General features: G+C 40.6%; 1 protein-coding gene across 1 annotated transcript; it reads right to left on the reverse strand.

Moving 5' to 3' along the window:
* Positions 1-2,477: 2,477 nt before the first annotated feature.
* LOC128371454 (gap junction delta-2 protein-like) lies at positions 2,478-18,208 on the reverse strand. Its single transcript, XM_053331781.1, has 2 exons — positions 18,138-18,208; positions 2,478-3,345 (listed from the first exon to the last, which is right to left on the reverse strand). The coding sequence occupies exons 1-2, from the start codon at positions 18,206-18,208 to the stop codon at positions 2,478-2,480; spliced, it is 939 nt and encodes a 312-aa protein (XP_053187756.1).
* Between the last annotated feature and the right edge of the window lie 1,734 nt (positions 18,209-19,942).

The following is a 19,942-nucleotide window of genomic DNA, read 5'->3' on the forward strand; positions in this document are numbered from 1 at the left end:
ATCAGATAATCAACTTTATTTACATGCCTCTCCATCACCCTCGGCCCTCTTCTTCTAGTCCCCATATACTTTCAGTAGTCCCCAGGACACAGCCACATGTCACCTGCACTGACTGAAGGTTTAATAACACTAAAAGGTTCACTGCCCCCACACCTCTCTCTTTTCTCCCTTGGTAGTCTCACTCATTCCTGAAATGATCAGGTTCACTCTAATAACACCTGCCTACGTGTCACGTTGAGCCTGAGAAACAATAGTGTAAGTTTCAGGAAAATCTTACTCCAATTTCACTGCAAACGCATGGAGGTTATTAGTGTAAATGGGAATCACCCTTCAGACACTGTGCACAGTTTCAAGATTAATTAGTCAGGAGTTTTCATATCATAGAATAGAGCAGGTTAAATATCTATAATTTATCAGCAATAACCCAAAGAGTGCACTGATGTATCCACCCTCTCAGAGATGTATCATTTCTCTGTGTTGAATAATAAATATTAAAGCAGATTTTGAATCTGTCCAGCTGAAAGCACTGCAATGCACTCTGCATTCTATGGTGTATGTCTCCTATACAGCATGAAAAACTGTATTTCATGTTCATACAGCACAGTGGTGACTGGTGAGTATCTGTGCGCTGACAGTGATCTTATGACAGATGCATGAGCAGCTGTTTTTTCCAGTCTGCTGGCCTTTAAGTCTCGCACCTTGACTTCTGTAAGAACTGACCTGATCAGACTCAACATCTGACTGAGAACTGACTTTTTTTTTTTTTTTTTTTTTAAAGAAACACAACCTGTAAGTCAACAGTAATTATCATTCTCATATTGGTCACAACACAGCACAGTCAAATCAACTGTTTGCATAATAATTTATTCACATATTTTTTTCACATACTATTATTGCTGCAGTTCTGGATCCTTTCAGGTATTCACTTTCAATATTCCCACAACGGGATGCTATGTTCATATCTCTTTATATTTTTCATCTTAATGCATGCTGAGTATTACATTTCACAGGAGCAGGATGCAAATAAATAAAACTCTTTTTTTCTTAAAGTTACATGTCATAATCTATCCATTCTATTAATGCTTCAGTTAACATGCCTTTTTCAAAGTCCATATGGGGGGAAACACTTTTCGGAACATATAGTCTCCATTAGAGGGTGAAGGCTTAACAAAGAGCACATTAATAATACATATTGTTAAAGCTGGCAATCTATGAGTAATCATTACCACCCAACCCATTTCCCCCCTCCCCCCGCCCCATCCAAGTGACACCCATCTATACCGCATAGGAAAAAGGCTAAGTGTAGTTATTACATTTCATCTATGTACAGTAACTTTGAAATATGGCACCAAATCTGCTTGTGAAAAAAAGCTTGAGGTTACACGTTAAAATATTTGTGACTACAATACTTTTTCCTGTTTAATTGAAAAAATCTGTATTTAACTCCATTCATACCTTTAGACAGCGATCACACACACAAAGTGGAAACACTGGCACACTTTTCTTGACTGTCTTCAGTGAGTTCTGAGAGTAAACAGCATGCCTTGCAGGCACTGAGAGTGTAGCAGTGTATAACACAGTGTTGGAAAATAAATCTAACTCATCTTCAATGCACAATGTGTCTCACTTTGACTTGGTTTTTAGTGGTAGCACAGCAACAAATGTCCCCAACTTGCTAGCAAAAGCTACAGGGCAATGTCAGTCTGTAGTCTGACTGGCACCTAACATAACAAAGAAAATGTGGAATAGTGAAAATGTATTACATTGACAACAAATGTTCCAGTTTATGGTGATAGTTTTAGTGCTGTTTGTTTTTGTGTTTGACTTGGTGTGAGTTTCTTAGGACAACATTAAAAAGGTGCTTGTTTGTCCGCCGAGTGACTTTACTCGAAATTTATGGACAATGAGACAAAAAAACAGTCTTTCTCTCAGTAGCTCAGATTTGCTTAGCATTCAATTTTCTGACTCGAGTCAGAGATTGGCTTTTTTTCCCACACACATGCGTATGCATGCACACGCTTAAGCTCTTGCATATGCACACATAATTGGAAAATGAGGGGATTATTTCTGAACTACAGCAAAGGCAAATAATGAAGTACTTCCGATAATTCAATCTCAGGCTACCTTTACAATAATTTATTATCATTCTTAATTGTTCAGTTTTGTCTGTTGGGTTCTTTAAAGGCACCTAGTGTCACCTAGGCAGAGCAGGACTCTCCATCATTTAAGCTTTAGGCGTAAGCTTCATTACAGCAACACAGTCGCCTTTTTTAGGAAGGTGATTCTTCTCTCTTGAAGTGTCAATGAATCTACTTTGTGAATTGATGCTTCATTATGACTACACAGAGTCTGTCTGTGCTCCTGAATAATAATGCAGTGGTGAGTTTTGTACCCTAATGATCAGGGGTCCTGGGCCAGGGAAAAGCTCTTCTCCGAAATTTAAGAGGTCCTTGAGCCCCCAGGCAGAGAAGCCTCTGTCAGACATAGGCTGACTCACTAGACTGGGTTCTGCCCAGGTTTGGGGCCTGGGACAGGTGTGAAACATCCTTCTTGCGCACTTCACAGATGGACTTCCTTCGGGCCTGCACCCCTCGGACGGCCGTCTTTATCTTCCTCCAGCCAAGGTGGTTGAGCTCAGCTAGGTTGAGCAGCACACATATGCCACTCACTGCAAACATAAAGACCAGAAACACAGTCTTTTCTGTGGGACGAGACACATAACACTCCACCTCCTTCACGCACGGGTATCGATCACACTCAAACATTCCTGGCACATTGAACCCATATAGGAAATACTGGCCGGCCAAGAAGCCGATCTCCAGCACGTTGCGGAACACAACCTGGATGACGTAGAAACGGGAGATTCCTTCCTGCCGTCGCACTTTAGAACTCTTGTGTGTTTGAGGAAGTCCCCGGGGTCCATTGGGGATCTCCTTGACTTCCAGGCAGTCGTGGTCCTCCTTACTGCTGTCAGGGTGCACCAGGATGCCATTGATGTTGCGAGAGTGAAGCTTGCGGGCGTGATGGTCATGATGGCGACCATGATGACCGCCATGGCCATGGTGATCCATGTAAGGATGCAGGAGGGAGTAGCTTCGGTCGCGTGCTTTAGCAGACTGATGAACAGAATACGTGATGAAGCACAGGCTGGGTGTGCACACCAAGATGATCTGAAAGACCCAGTAACGGATGTGCGAGATTGGGAAGGCCTTGTCATAACAGGCTTGGTTGCAGCCAGGCTGCATGGTGTTACAGATGAACATGATTTGCTCATCCTCATATACCTTCTCTCCCACTATGCCTACTATCAGGATACGGAAAATCACCACCACTGTCAGCAGGATCCTGCAAAGAGACAGAAGGAGAAGGAAAGGGCAGGAGGGGAGGGGGTGAAAGGGAGAAAGACAATGTCAGTAAATGAGGAGTAAATGCAGAAAGGGTCAGGAAATATCTGGACAGAAGTCTTGGTTCAGTATAGTCTAACTGGTGATTGGATGCTTGTTGTGTTTGAGTATCGACCTTTCTGACACTAAAGGGACACATGATGTAGTCTGTGTATATGTACATATATGCATGAAGATGTGTGTTTGCATGTGTTATTACTCAGCTGCTGTGACAAACACTAAAGGATGATGGAGTTGCGCTACAGATACCATGCACATATTAGCTCACTAATTAAGACAAGAGAACATAAGAAGAGACAGAACAGGAGAGGTGGTCAGATGATAACAGTGATTTCACACTGATCTTCACTGTTGAGCTAAAATGGAACATCAAGTTTATTGACATCGGAGGTGACTGCATACATGCTTGGCTAAGTCTCCATACTTCATACAGAAAGGGGAAATAGTGCAGTTGGTGTGTTACCAATTTGAAAATTTTAACAGAAAGAGGAGCACATGCAATGTAGAATATTAAATGAATTGTTAGTATTTTTCTGACAATGCCATTCATTATATATCATAAATGTCTTCACTGTTGCGGATATATTAAACAAATATTTAACAGCGGTACAGTTGGCCTTGTTTTACTGTTTCTCTTCCCTCATTTGGAAGAAAGAGCAAGACCATAATATGTGACAGTTGGCCAGCTGTTCTGAGAGCTCAGATACCAATAGAAAAAAATAAGGTATGTTGCAGTCGCCTTTAAATTTGTTGTAATGTGGAGGCAGCTCATTAGTAACTTGTGATACAGTATATACTAAACCATATACAGGTGGCCTCCTCCACAAACTGGGTGGACTTCCCATTGAGCATCATTAGTGCCTTGCTGTAGCTATAGAGAGCTGTAGCCCAGGGCAGCTGCGATTCAAGGCCTCTGAGAGACTGGTGTGCTGTACTGTTATCTTCTGGTGTCGATCCAGCATGGGCACTGCGGAGGAGGACTGGGCCTTTAGGGCTGCATTGTCAGCTCTTTCTAATGAGCGAGGAAAGCCTGCATATCATGGGGCTCCCTGGTATTTATGCCACAATGCAGAGGATGTGCATGGTTCCTGTATGGAGGAGCCAATTACTACAAACTTATTTCCAAGCACAAGAGGGCCACCCAAGGTGGTTAAAGGGACAGCAATCGATGAAAGCTGGCCCCAGGTGGTTTGGGACAACAGTGCTAAATGGCAGCTATGTATGACAGCATTTGATTCAGGTGATGTAGGGTAATATGATGTCCTGTGTATCAGAGAATATGCACATGAAAAGTTGCAGTAGTTCTGTTGTGTCTTTTAATGAGGGACCCACCTTCAATGGACAGTTACAACAGCAACCAGCAAATTGGTGAAAGGTTAAGATACAGAAACAAGTACAGGGAGAGAAGGGGGCTGGACATAGAGGTATATTTAGGAAAAAAATATCGTCTAATTTATAAAGATATCTGAAAAGTTAAATATGCATTTCCGCAGGGAGTGAGAAAATAAACGTCTTTAAATGTAGAGATTGAGGACATCTCAAGGTGCAGACAGGTGAAGGTAAGAGGTAGAAGAGGAACATGTGTTAGTGTGAATCAGACTTAAAATAGAGCAGCACACCGCTGCAGGACTGTTCCTGCTCCACTTGTGAGTATATTCCTATGCTTTTTTATGTGTATGTGAGAAAAACAGACAAGAGGACACAGAGACAAAGAGGAAGAGTCAGCCATGTGTATGACTTCTGTAAAATGGCAAACGTGTCTGGCCGTCTGTGCTTGGAGCAGCTGTGAGTGTGTACGCTACACTGACTTTTAGTGTGTGTGGAAATACAACAGAATAAAGCTTCTCTGCACTGTTGGTCTTAAAGGAGTTAAATGCAGGTTGCATATTTAATGTACGTTCAGTCGCTCTCTGATCCTTTGCAGCCAGCCACATCTGTATCCCTTCACTGATGATTCAACAGCAGCAGGTTTGAGAGCTGATATTGATGGTTTTCTGCACCACAAAGAGTTATTTAATGTATGCTGCTCACTGCGTACACCGTGGTCCACACTGCTCATTTATATGCAACTATTTGTTCAAATAATATGTAACAATCTCATGCTCAGTGTCACTGTGAGAAGAGAAGTTGATTTAAGACAACGTAACAGACTATGTTCACTTTCTGTTCAAAAGGTGCCTTCTCTCATGCCAGCGATTATTACTACATCATAATAGCATTGACTAAATGTCACTGAGTCTGCCTGCTATCCACATGTCTGTTTAATGACAGAAGTTAATACGTAGACTGTACAGGTCATGTATAGCAAAAAAACTGTCCACTACAATGTTCCTAGATACATTTCTTTCAAATATTTTTTTAGAATCTAGAGTCCAAGTGGATGGTTATATTAGTATATTAGTTTGCAATATGCCTTGTGCAGGCCTCTTCATTAACACGGGTTTCCTATATATTATACACAAAACAATACTAGCCACACTTGTTTTAATGACAGCTTTCCTTAAAGGACACAGTCCTTGTGGACATTGAGGGCAAGTAGACTGAACCTTTGTCTCCTCACTAGATGACACAGTGTACATCACAGAGACCAAAAGTAATGATGCATCTGGGTCCTTCTAAATAACCTGTTCAGTAAAAAATGTACAAGTTTATTAGCATGAAGATGCCCTCGAAGTTATAAGGTGCTGAATAGCAGCGGAGAATTTGGTTGTGATGTTTTACTTCAACACATGGACATCTTAATGTGTGTGTAATGTAATGATTGTAAGATTGTAAGTATTGGCTGTTCCTGCATCCTACTCTAAGTTCATTTCCTGCAATGTATGCAAAGTGACCCATGACCACCTTCAAACAAAAGCCTGGTAAATTTGATTGTGTGCAAATGTTTTAAATGCATGAGTTGTTGATGAGCATATGAATGCAGCATAAACAGCTGACTGGTGCACAAAGTAGAAACCTTTGTATCCTCCTGAAATGTGACGTATGTTGTGACTGCAGTTAGCTCACTGCAGCTTTACTCACCTCCTCCCTCTTTGGCAATTGATTGTCTTAATCAGACATTTATGCTTGTGGTTATATAATGCCTAACCTGTAAAAAACAATTCAAACTAACTCATGACCTTCTGTCAGAGAGGAAAGTTTTTTGTAAGTACTGTATTGCAGATATTCAGTCTTTCAGTCTGTATTTGTTTGTTGGGCAGATTTGTGTCTGAGAAAAAAAAATCAAAGACATTGCAAGTATTGGATGTTTGCTGCTGTGTGTTTGCAGGGTTGTGAGTGTGTTTGTGTGCTGCTGTATAACTGGATAATCAGCACAGGGCAGATTGCTGCATTAGCAGAAAGCAGTGAACGAAGGTTATCTGCAAACATCAGTGTTTTAAGTCCTGCAGAGTAACAAGCCAATACTGTATGTTAGAGCAGATTGGGGCAGGACAGCCCTGAGGCTTAAAAATGCAGAATATTCAATAACCACCATTAATGATCAAAAAGGTTTTTGAATTTTTAGTGTCTCAAAGCCAGAGGCAGAATATAAAAATATGTCTAGTTGCTGAGTCGATTAAAAAGGAAAACATAAAGACGATGCAGGTACTGCACCACTGCATCATCCACTGTGGTGCCTTTGACCGAATGCTCCTTAAATGGTGAGTAAATGATCTCCTACATCAGTCACCACTCATCACCTCAATTAGCTGCTCACTTCCCGGAGGACCTCCTTTCAACTAAGACTAATCATTACACTTTCTAAATCTCCAACATGGTGCCAGAGATTTAATAAGATTTGAAAGAAAATCCTTTTGTATCCTGGACTGAGCTCACATGTCAAACTTCTGTCCTAATTTTTCATTTCTTGTGCGACATCACTGACCGTTTAAAGTGCAATATACATACACGGTATGTTGATGCCTGTGTTTGACGTTGTGCTTCTCTGCTGTATACAATGACAAAACAAAGTGATCTGGAGGCAGCTGATTGACCTGTAAGATTATGTGTAAGTGTAATGGTAGCTGCTCTTCAGCTGGTGTGTTGGCTGGACATGCTGGCTCTGCCTTTCCCAGAGGCTTTCACACACACACACACACACACACACACACACAGACACACACACACACACACACACACACACACACACACAAACACAGGCATACGTTCATTCATGCAGCAGCTGCTGCCGTCATCCTCCAGGGACGACAATGGCCCAGAGCACGACAGCAGGTGCATTTGAAAACGTGCACACATTTGCTCTCACACAAATATAAATAAACTGTGAATATAAAGCAGATTTTACTGTATATAAGTCAACGTAGGTGTACAGTATATCTGCTCTTACAGAGGCGCATAGACAGTCCTCAGAAGGACTGGTCATATTATCAGTAGGGAGACCTTGGGTAAAAATATTCTTCCCGCCCATACGCTCTTAATAATAAGCTCCACTGATTGCTGATGGCAGCACATAATGAATAAAGACCTTACCAGGCATAGAAATTAGGCAGCTTAATTATCAGAGTGCAGACATTTCTTTCCTCCCGCCTCTCATCCACTGTTCTTCGCACAAACTGTTTTAATAGTTTCTCCCACGTATCAGGCAGACATGCATGACTGCCTGAGGTTACCACTAAGAGTCGGTGTGACTAATACATTAATATAAGCTAAACTCTAAAATGTGCCTTCAGCTGCAGCAGTTCACTTCCTTCTGGCTTCTTCTTAAAATACTTATCAGCGATATTTTACTGAGAGTATAAAACATAAATGGTTTAAAAATAGACCTCTCTGATATTTGGGATTTTAGACAAAAAGACACTGCACAGAGTCAACACATGCAGATAGTCTCAGTAACTGTCATATTTGCTTATTCAACACCTCTGAAGGAAATAGCTTAAATTTGGGAGGAAACGGGAAAAGTTAATTGAGGTAGATGCTACATGTAACTGCCTCCATTAAGCTGGGACAGCCATTAATAGAATTTGAGTTATGATAATACTTTACCAATTCTGATTAGAAAATTAAATAGCCTCTTACTGGAAACAGATCTACAGCACTACAAGGACCAAAAGTTGGAGTTGCATTTGAAGATTACACACAACACTTTTCTGCTATGCTGCATGGCCAAACCATGAGTGATGATGATGATGATGCCATGTGAACCAGACGCAACCTTTTTCCATCCCATTTTGTCACTGAGGTAACCCTTTCGTCTTCAAAGGAAAACATTATGCAGAAGTATTTCTTTCTAAAATAATCTTAAAGTTAAAAACCATCAAATGAAATACATCTGCATTTACCTTTCATCCTAACTGGCACATTTTGCTGATTGCATCAATATGTGATTTCAGAATATTCCATAAATCACATTGCGGCTGTTCAGTATTTGGAGCAATTATAGTTTCTACACAATCAACACATTGAAAATGAAGCCAAGGGATGGGTTTTAATTCAGTGTATAAGATTCATCTGCAGAGGGTTTTCACACACAATATCTTACATCTGAAGTTATAATTTAGATGGGCTGTTTATGTAGGACTTGGCTTCCACCCAGAGAAGATAATTTTAATTTGTAGCAGGATGCAGAGTAGATTGGGCTTATTTTCACTCGAACCACTCATTTCATAACTTATTTATTCACAAGTGGACCCTGGTCTGCAGGAATAACTGCTCTGCATGCAGCGTTTAAAGGAAAAAAGAAAATTCAAATTTCAGATGTGGCTTAATTCTACTTCTGATAGAAAGTTCCCAGAATGCCTCAATACTGTAAAGGGATGTCTGGATTTGTTGCAGGAATTAGTGACTTGCTTCTTGTGGCTCTATTGTGTTCGGGTCTACTGATGGCATGTACACATCAGTAGTATCTCTGCCTTTCCTGAGAGTGTTTCTCCTAATATAAGACCACTTTTTTTTTTACATTTTTCCTTACTTAACTCCACTGGAGCTGTATTTAAAATTTCAATGTGTATGTTTGGCAGGTTATCTGTTAGAAAATAACATACACAACCAAACAACAAATTGGACCAAGAAATTAAAGGTGCATCTTCTTTGTAAGTGTTAAGGGGATTTAAGGTGGATTTTCTGTAACACCACAGACATTTTCCACCTCTTTATGAAGCACAGCTATTATCCCATTACATGGCTACAAACTGAGCACATCAGAGCACAGCTTTTTCTGAATTGACCTTAGTCAAGCCTAACATGATACAAAAATGTGTGTGAATGGAAGGCTACTAAATTTGTAGAAAATGATATCCTTGGCACATAAGATGCAAACACTATAAGAAGCATATAAATCTGAGCAAATCACTAGATGATTTAAATGCCACGAAGGTTGTAACTTCTGTTCTGATCTGTTTAATCTTTGTAGGTTAATGATAATTTTTTCAAGAATTTTTCCCTTTTCATTTGTGGTTTACTGGGATAAGACTAAATGGCTAGCCTTTTAGTTCATTTCAGTTTACAAGTCATGTGATCTAGGTGGTTAAGAGTAATAACATAAAAAACAAAACAAAAAAAAACAAACATTTGCATTTGTCATGTTTCTTAATGTACTAAAATAGGCAATAAAACCAAAAACACAAGTTTCTCTTCTCAGCCATAATGGTCACTGATTCAGCTGAATTGCTCCACTTGGCCAGCTGACAGAGCCAAAGATGGGGGATTCAAGGATGCAGAAAGAAATCTGATCTGACATGAACATGAAATGTTTTGTTCTGAATGAAGGCTTTCACAAAATCTATTTCCATCAAAATCTTAAACATGTCAAATGTTAGTTAAGATACTATTTCAGTTTATATGATCATTTAAGAAATGAATATCTACTTAAAGAATTATATAAATAACAGCAAATAGTGTCCCTTTGAGCAGTCTAAAGGTGGACGTGAGCAGTGACAGTTGCTGTTTTTTATTAATTGTTGTTAAACCTAAACAAGCTGAAAGATGCTAAAATGTTCCACAGAGTCTGTGATATTTAATTGTAGGTTCATCACAATCAATGATACCCTTGTCATTTGATACATTCTTAAAGGGGACCTATTTTCTTTTTCTTATTTTCAGTCATGATATTACAATGTCGGATGCTCACATAAAACATGGCCAGTGTTTCAGATAAGGAGGTACGCATATTGTGTAGAAGTCATCCCTGTGAGCAAAAAGCACCAGCTTCAGAGTGGTCTGAGCACTCATTTCTTTCTACTTTCAGCCCACGCACAGCACACCAGCTAAAATGATGGCGTTTCTCCATCATTATGGGGGATAGTCTTGCCTTGGGTCGAGCTGGCACACGGTGAGTGTTTTTTCCAGTACACAGCACGGCAAAGTAAAATAACTTTAAATTAGTACGTTTACCTGTCGGAGGTGTGCTGGTCATCTGCAGCTTTAAGACAGACAGTTTCACTCTGCCCACTACTGTTGGGTACAATTAAACACACTTAACCAAAATAACTGAATATTACTGACAACACTGAACAAAATGTGAATAAATTATATTAACAATGTACTATAAAATAAAATATCTTTTCAAGTGCTACACATGCACTTGACTCTACATGGTTTGGTGTTCATTGGACTACATTACTAATATGCCCCATTACAACAAGCCTTCTCATCTTCAAAAACATGAACTATATGGACTTGGACTATCTTAACCATTCAATACCTCATCATGCAGACAGCCTATTACTCTAGGAGATTTCTATTACTGATATTATATATAATATATTTATATTTGTTTAATATCTGTATTTAAAAAACATACATTTAAATATATAATAAATCTATGCCATTTACATGTAATCTAATAGATGTATCTATCTATCTATGTATCTATATCAAATGTACATAATTAACATTAACTTATTGGCTCATGAATATTTTAGTATCTAAACATCTGAGAAAGCCTATTTTAACCTAATTAAGGAATTTTAATAGGTGAGAAAATCACTGAATGTTATGTATAGGGAAACATTACACATTCTGTAAAGCTAATACACACACACACACACACACACACACACACACACACACACACACACACACACACACACACACACCGTCAATTGCTGAAATGAATAATCGCCTGTGCTGAATGAAAGCTGAGCTCAGCTTTACTGGCAAAATCCCCCCTGTCGAACAGTATAATCAATAGCATTCAACATCAGGGATTGCTGCACAAATAAACTAATGACAAGTCAAGATGTGCAGAAAAATGGTTTAATTTGAACGACAGTCCTGCTCCTCGCCACAGGATGATGGATTACTAATCCTGTCAAACGCTGACATACAGTATTGCCTCCAATATTTTGCTTTGCAACACAATCTTCCACAGAAAGTATAGATTTTAGCCTGGAAGCTGACTATTAATGATTCATGAACTATATTCCTGTTTACTGTTAGACATGATGATGCCCTCAATTGAAGCAGGCCATTCCTACATCTCAAATTATTTTGGGAGAACTAGGGTGCCCTTCTCAAAGTAGGGTACCTCCTTCTTGTGGATATCCTGACCTATTTAGGAAAAGTGGTGAGAGAACACAACTACAGTAGTGAACAAGTTTTTCGCAAAAAGGCAGACTATCATCTGTATTTTACTGTTAGAACCAAAGATGAAGATATATTTGCTTTCATCAAACCTTAACACCGTTCAAGTACTGTTTTCTGGTGTTTGCTTTTCATATAAACACGAAGCAACAAGATATTTTATCTACCACTTTATCCATTACATTAAAAGGTTGGTCAAATCTGTATGCATTTTTAATGAATGACTTGACATCCACTGCAAACTTACAACTAGGGCCACATAACATCTATCAAGATTGTATAAAGTATTTATAATTCTTAAGTGGGGAGTGATAGATGTTAAATGATAGATTATATAAATCTGGAAGAAAAACAAATAGATACAATTGATATAGAAATATACTATGAAGTAAATAAATAAATAAATACAATAAAAAGCTGTGACAGTAATGTGTATATTTCCATTTTCTAAAATAACTATTACGCTGATAGAAATGTAATGCTTTATAATGTGAACAATGTGAATGATGAATTCATTTGCTGCAGTTTCTGCCTCTTATCAAAGATTCTGTTTATTCAGCCGAACCTGAATTGCTGTGTTTGCAGGGATGGTGAATGATTGCATGTACTTTCTCTCCTAATGACATCAACCTCACCTTTTATCAGGCTCACAGTATGTTTCTTGAGGATGAATGTGAAATTATAAAAACACAAAGGGCCTTGTGTATTTTTAGAGCATCTCATCAATGCAGATAACACATACTGTATGGAGTTTGTGTGTGTGTCGAGACTGTTTCCTTAGCAGCGGGGTCAGTCAGCAGCTCTGACACAGATTCTCAGTACTGAACCTCTGCAGAGGGAAAACTTTTCTTCCTTCCCCTTTCTCCTCTTCCCCCCTCTTTGTTCTGCAGCTCACATCCTCTCCTCTGTATCCTTCCATTCCGCAACCTTTATTATTTTATCTTCCTTAGATCACTCTAGTCCTCCATTATCTCTGCCTCTTTTTTTTTTCGCTCTACTTGTCTTTGGCACCGACCTCACTACAGCATTGCAGTGTAGGGGAAGATGCATCAACACTTCCTTTCTTCTTTACTTCCTACCTACAAGGTGGATAACTCAGATTTATCATCAGATCCTTGAGGCTTCATGCTCTCACGGTAGAACACATCCTTTTTTACATGACACACACACCTGTGGTCTGCCAAACATCTGAGCATCACACGTGAATAAGTATATATGTAGTATGTCATGTTCTATGTGTGCACTTTATTGCCCTACGAGTAGAAGTATGCATCAGAGAATTGTGTCCAGTAGCAGGTCTGCATTTTTATGTTCAAAAAGTAAACATTAAAATTCATATAACTTTATCCCCAGAAAACAGAAGTGACATCTCACATGGAAGAACAGTTAGTACACAACAGATTCTACCTGCTCCGACTCAGCAAATATAAATGACAGGATGACTCTAGATGCTACACAAATGCCTTCTGCATTCAATTGTTTGCAGTGCTGTTTGGACAAATCTCCGTTTTTGGAAAATCTGAGAATCTATTGTGAAGGTGTTCAAATACTGGTCTGATAGGCAAGAATAATAAAGAAGATGAAAGGAAAAGTAGATTAATAAATGTAAAACTTTTAATTGTGGAAACAAAACTTGATTTAATTGTAATGTGTGAGACCAATTTCTGATGGTTTAATAATAGTTGCAAAGTTGTTGACATTTTTATCAATTACAAAAGTGTACTTACTGTACTAAGTGTGATTACAGATGTAAATTCATGATTATGTTTACATGGCTTTGAGATGTTTAAGGCAACTTAAAACATGATCAAGGCAGCTGGTGTGAGATTTTACACGACTACAGCTGCAGATTATCAGCATATCAACACAAACACGTTTTTTATTCATATTGGTGTCAAAAATCAGGCATGTAGAGGTCTATTTAAAATATGATTATCTGTTGCTACCTCATAAAATATGCTGCTCTGAAAGTCAAAAGACCAAAATGTTTGTCAGTGTATTTGCAACAAACCAGATTTACCTCAATGGCAACAGAGAACTATGATAACTCATTTTGAATAAGCTTCACTTTGAGAGGTTGTTAATTTTCTTTTTGTTTTTTCATTGAACAAATTATATTACTATTGCCTGGGTTGTGTCATTACCTGTTAGCGGGCTACCTCTGCCCATCAAGTGCAACTGTTAATTTAATTAATTTCCTTAATTAAAACACTGGATGAGATATGTCAGGACACTTTACAGGCCATACTGAACTGTCAGTTGTCTAATGCTGAAATTCCCAGAGTGATTCTTACTGTGAATATACAGTAAATTTAGTTTGGGTGAGAGGTTAACGCAGCCTTGACAATGATATCTTTCACTGTGTAATCATGATTACAGTCATTCGTTATCCATGCACACACTGTACATCGTTCAGTTAGAAGTCAAGCTTAGAAATCACAATACACAACATTAATCTTTGTATGAGTCATAATATGCAAGCCACCTGTGGTTAGTCAGAGGCACAGAAGCAACTCTCAGTTTGTCTGTCTTTTTCAAAGACCGTGATTAAGCTAACCTATGCCATTGCGTACAGTTGATCCAGTTCTATTATTAACACTGTTCTGTATCCCTAGGCTAATTATCTATCCTATGCCAGGGCATAGGTTAGCTTAAAACCTACAATTAAGAAGCATCTTAATTGTAGCTGGATTAGACAGTCTAGACATCCAAAAATGGTATCTAACAGTATCTCATGGTAGAACTACATCCTCATGTTGCAAGAGAAAGGGTTGGCACTCAAACAGATGACTGACATGCAACCATGTTCCAAAGTTTTAATGCAAGGGAGACTTTTTCAGCCATGGGGAGACATCACTGTTCTGTACTTTGGAACTGCATCCTTTGAACTGCAAGCGGAGACATGCAAACTCTTTAAAAGTTACTACACAGAGGCTGAACATCCTGTTTTTGATGCCATCTAGCAGTTGCTGCATGCTCCAGCCACACCCTGTGAAGTGCAGAACTTCACAATGCACAACAGTGCAACACTACATCACAGTTGGTAGTGTTCACAAGTGCAACAGACCACACCTGACCACACCCAACTGTGTTGTTGGGTGTGGTCAGTGGTGCAACAGACTTGAACCTTTCAACCCATAGAGGTCAGTGTAACAATTTTGACTCCATGCACGATTTAGTGTGGAGTTGATCTTTAACAATCTAGGAGGCACCTTTACAGCACAAAACTGTGCCAGAGGTGAACAATTCTCCAACTTGCTGATACATCCCAAAACATCATTATAATCATTTAAATATTAAGTGTTGTTGATTTCCTGACCATGCAAACACATGCTTTGGATAAGGAATCAAGTCTTTATCTTTATTAGTTTTATGTTATTGCTAAGATTGTCTGAGAAAGTCTAACGTCTAATGTCTAAGAAAACCTGAATACAGGTAAAACCCAAGATCCAGACCACCACTTAATAATGAATTCCTACACTTTAACCCAAGTTCTCTCTGTCCACCAAACTACATGAAAATTCTCCAAATATATATTTAAGATATCCTGCAAACAAACTAAATAACAGGGACAAAAGCAAAATTGACTTGGCAAGGGTAAAAATAAATTCAGGGACCTAAAGCCTATTGCTAGAAACTCACAAAATAAAGTTCGAAGTGATTCCAAAGACAATGTTTCTTGGCTCGTATTGCACAAGCAGAGTAGATGAAGGGAACCTCATTGGAAAGCAGCTAATGTTACAGCTAATGCCCTAAGGGTCAACTAGACAGCCTTGTAGGACAAACAGTCTGAGGGAAACCAAAACACATAAGAATCATTTACAGAGTGTTTCACTGTATTCAACACAGTAGCATACAGTTGATGTCCTGTGGGCATCACATAAACTACGTCCTGTATGAGGGAACATTTTCTCAGTTCAAATTGTCATTTAACTATATAATAATATGTCCTTTTGGAAGTTGATGTTTTGACACAGTGGATAAATAATCTAGTGGACTCTACCATTAGAGGAACAAAAACAGATGTTTAAGGACTATTCCAAATTGATCCAGAAAAGCTTACTTTAGCTACTCAGGAACCCCTTTTTAATGTTGAGCCAGTGAAGTGCATGATCAAAAAATACCTCAGATTAAGCATATAAGAGGAAGCCATTGCATCATCAGAGTATTCATGACTTTTGAAAGAGGTAGCAGACAAATTGAGAGTTGCCTCTGTGCCTCTGAAAAACTGTAGGTGGCATACAATCATTGAATCATCCAAAACTGTGTCCTGTGCTCACAGGGTTTTATTGATTCAGCTGCCAGGACTGGATTTTAAAGCTGCATTAAGTCATTTTTGACCACTAGGGGGCGGAAAGACTCCAGAACAGATTCACAACAGTTAGCATTGAGCTTATCAAGTTGTTATGGCTAACATGTTAGCAAACAGTTGCCTACTTACATATCCAGCAGAAACAGAGCAACACGGACATCCCTTTGGTCTCCTTTTTCTGGCCACCTGTTGAATGTAATTCCAATATTCACTGCCGTTTTAGCCCTTATTTGGTCTTCGAGCTCATGAGAAAAATATCTCTTTTTGGCTTGCTCAATGTTCAACTTTCTTCACCACTTACTTCGGCACTTTGCCATTTCGTGCTGGGCAGTTAGTGTATAATTAGCTTCTTTTAGCTTCTGTGCTGGGAGTAGGTGCCCATTGTTTTGGTTTTGTTGCTCCAGAGAACCAAAACAATGAGCTGAAAATATCTGAAAGCTTCATAGAGCTTCAAAGTGGGATGTTGATTCTCAGTGATATCGGAAATACAACCAAATTCATTACCGCAATGGAGTCATATGATCAACTGATGATACAAAATCTTACTTAATGCATCTTTAAATCAAGTCAACATGCTCTACTATGTGCAGGTTTTCATTCCATCTGAGGACTAGACCAGGTAATTTCATTAGTTAATGTGCTTTCAACCACTGAGGAACAACCCAGTGAAATGACTTGGTGTAGTGTTTAGTTGGAAAGAAAGTCTCCACCTCCCATGGTTTCAGATCCCTGATCAACAGAAGTTTTGGTGTAATGCAGCTCACATCATCTCTGTCGTTCTGATGCAGTTATATTATCCCTGAAGCTGAAGGATATAGCCTAATGTCTCTGTGCAAGCAGAGCATAGTGTAATCAGTGAAAGCATGACATCATTTCCACACTTTCAAATTCAACTTACACACAAGACACACAAAGTTCCACCGGAGCAGAGAGAAGGTTAGGCCATGCCCTTGTTATGGACTACCTGTGGTCTGGGTTAATGAGCACAGCAGTGAAGTAAAATCCATATCCCCCATGGATTTGTTTTGCCTGAAAACTAATGTTCAAATCACAAATCTATACATCCAGGCTAAACTACTTTAACTCTTCACTTTTGCAAATGAGTATCCTGAGTGTGACATTTGGATTGTGTTTAATGGGTGGAAAATTCCACGTTTGCATTCAAATTAATCAAACAGAGATGATGTGGAGCACATTTTTCACACAGATATCACAGCATGTCTCCATGGCTCCACTGCTAATCCAACTGAAAGCTCATCTGTTCGACCCTCCACCACGAACCGTTTTTACGCAAAAATATGAGAATTTATCAAACTTTCACTATCATGCAAACAAGAGTCTGCAAATGAGAGCAAATTGAATGAACTTGTTTTCCTTGTTCTTGTCTTTTTTATAATTTCAAGTACACACAGCGCACCGAGCCATTTACTCCCCTTTTGATTCTACCTTCCACACCTGCTTGCTCACCATCCTTTCATCTACCGCACCTCTGGTCTCCTCTCTCTCCCACTCCCCTCTCCTCCTTCTGTCCTATTGGTCTGTGGCCAACAGCATCAAGCGTTATCTATCAATAGCTAGGCTATTAGGTAGTATCAACACAGGAACCTCTCTGAATTAACCATAATGCCCAGTAAAGCCTGCTATTGATCCCTTAACTAATTACGGTGTGGAAGTTAAGGGTGAGGACAGCAGGGATGAGGAAAGGATGGGGGAGGTGGGGGTGACTGTGGGGGACTGTAGAACAGAGGAGAACACTTGGACAAGCCTGAGGAGGGGGGTTTCTGTGGGGGATGCCATCGGCTGATCAACACATAGTATACATAAATACAACCAGCTCATCAGTTTAAACAAAACCATGGTTAAAATAAAACCTTCACAGACAAAAGCGATGAGTATCTTACCTCCCAATCATGGTAGAGTGCTGCTGGACTGCCGCCTCCAGCAGCCTCTCCAAAATGGTCCATTCTCCCATGGTGATGGAAAGGTGGCAGACCTCTCAGAAGAAACAGACCTCTCAGAAGAAACAGAACTTGGGGAGCTGGCCCCTCTTCCTCCAGTGGACTTCTTCTTCCTTACACTACTGGACTAGCCGGTTTGCGGTGGGGTACACCCAACCCCCGTCCCGCACCAGCTCCCTTTTGACCTCTACACGTTGACCTGGCTGTTCGTCAGTGCGATTTTGACTGTGTGTGTGAATGAGTAAGTGAGTGAATGTCTTCTTCTGGGCCTGTCCCGCTGTGCTCTTCTTCCTGGTGGAGGAGAGGTGCTGCGCTGATTGCCTCCCCCTCCTCTCTTCTCTGCCTCTTTCTCTCAGTCTCTCCCCTTCACCCCCTCCCTTGTGCAGTGATGCTCGTCCTCCCCCTGCCGCACCACTCTGCTCTGCGCTACAGCATATGCTATAGCTCACTGTGTGACAGCCATGATCACCCTCTCTGTTCCACTTCCCTCGCTCTGCGCCCTTGCTCTTTTCTTCTTCCACTCTCCCTCGTCCTCCTCTGTCCCTGCCTTCGTCCTCCACCCTACCTCCAGGGCACTCCTTGTACTTTAGCTGCACTCCCTGCCATCAGTGCTGGTCTATGCTCGTCCTTGCATTGTGTAGGATCTGTGCCTTTGCTGCACCTTCACTCTAACCTAAAGACACACACGCTGCATATAGCTGATCCTCCCTGGCTCACCTCAGCAAACAGCTCCGTAAACACAGCCTTGCACACACTTGCACTCGATGACAGCTCTGAATATCACTCTCCCACTTCCTACTGAGGACTGCAGATCCACACCAGCACACCAAGCTCCTGCCTGCTGAATGTCATTTTACGACTGGAGGAATGGTCGCTTCCACAGCTCCGACCGCTACAGGGACCCATAAAAACCTGCATACACACACACACATGTACACACTTTCAGAGCCGCACACGCAAACATGCTGCCACCCAGCCCCTCAGTAATAAATCAGCTGCTTTGCTGCATCCAGTGAGGCTAAACCAAGGCAGCGCGCTGCAGACCTGCTGTCCCGTGTTGTCTCCCTGGTTAATTTCAGCACAGTCCAATGCCCAGAGTCATGTCTGCCGCAGAGAGCAGAGATGAAAAGCTGTCCTGTGAAGCTTATTTCTGGGCTCCATCATCTTGCATCCCTGTCTCCCCCTCCTCCTGCTCTCCTTCAACCTCCACTCTCTTCCTCCTTCCCCTCCTTTGCTCACGTTTGTGTGCAGATCTCAGTCTTGCCAACTACCTCTGTCTCAGTACTCGGTCCCCATCCCTGCTTTGTGTTCTCCCTCTCTGTCTCTGTCTCTTCCTCGCTCATGGAATCGCTCTATCTCTGTCACACACTGTGAGCATGCAACACCCCCCCTCCTTCTCCTCCCCTTCCTCTGATAGATCTGCTCTCTCTCCTCCCTCCTTCCCTCCCTCTACCTCCCTCCCTCCCCTATAGTAAATGTGCTTGGATTGCTACCCTGATCGCTGCTTCACTTATGCTTGCAAGAATACCTCCCACTGTACTGCTGTATCTGTTCCTGCCTGATGTTGCACAGAAAAGTGGGATTTGAGATCTCACAGTGCCTTCTGCCCTCTCCTCACTGTAATCCTTTGTTCCAGTCAGAGCTCGGCAGTGTTTCCTGTGCTCTTCAAATGCTCTCCTTCTCTCGTTTTCCCCTCTGTCTGTTATACATCATCCAGTCCATGCTTCCAGGGAGAGGATAACAGGGGA

The sequence above is a fragment of the Scomber japonicus genome, chromosome 13 (genome assembly GCF_027409825.1).
Source record: "Scomber japonicus isolate fScoJap1 chromosome 13, fScoJap1.pri, whole genome shotgun sequence".
NCBI classification, from domain to species: domain Eukaryota; kingdom Metazoa; phylum Chordata; class Actinopteri; order Scombriformes; family Scombridae; genus Scomber; species Scomber japonicus.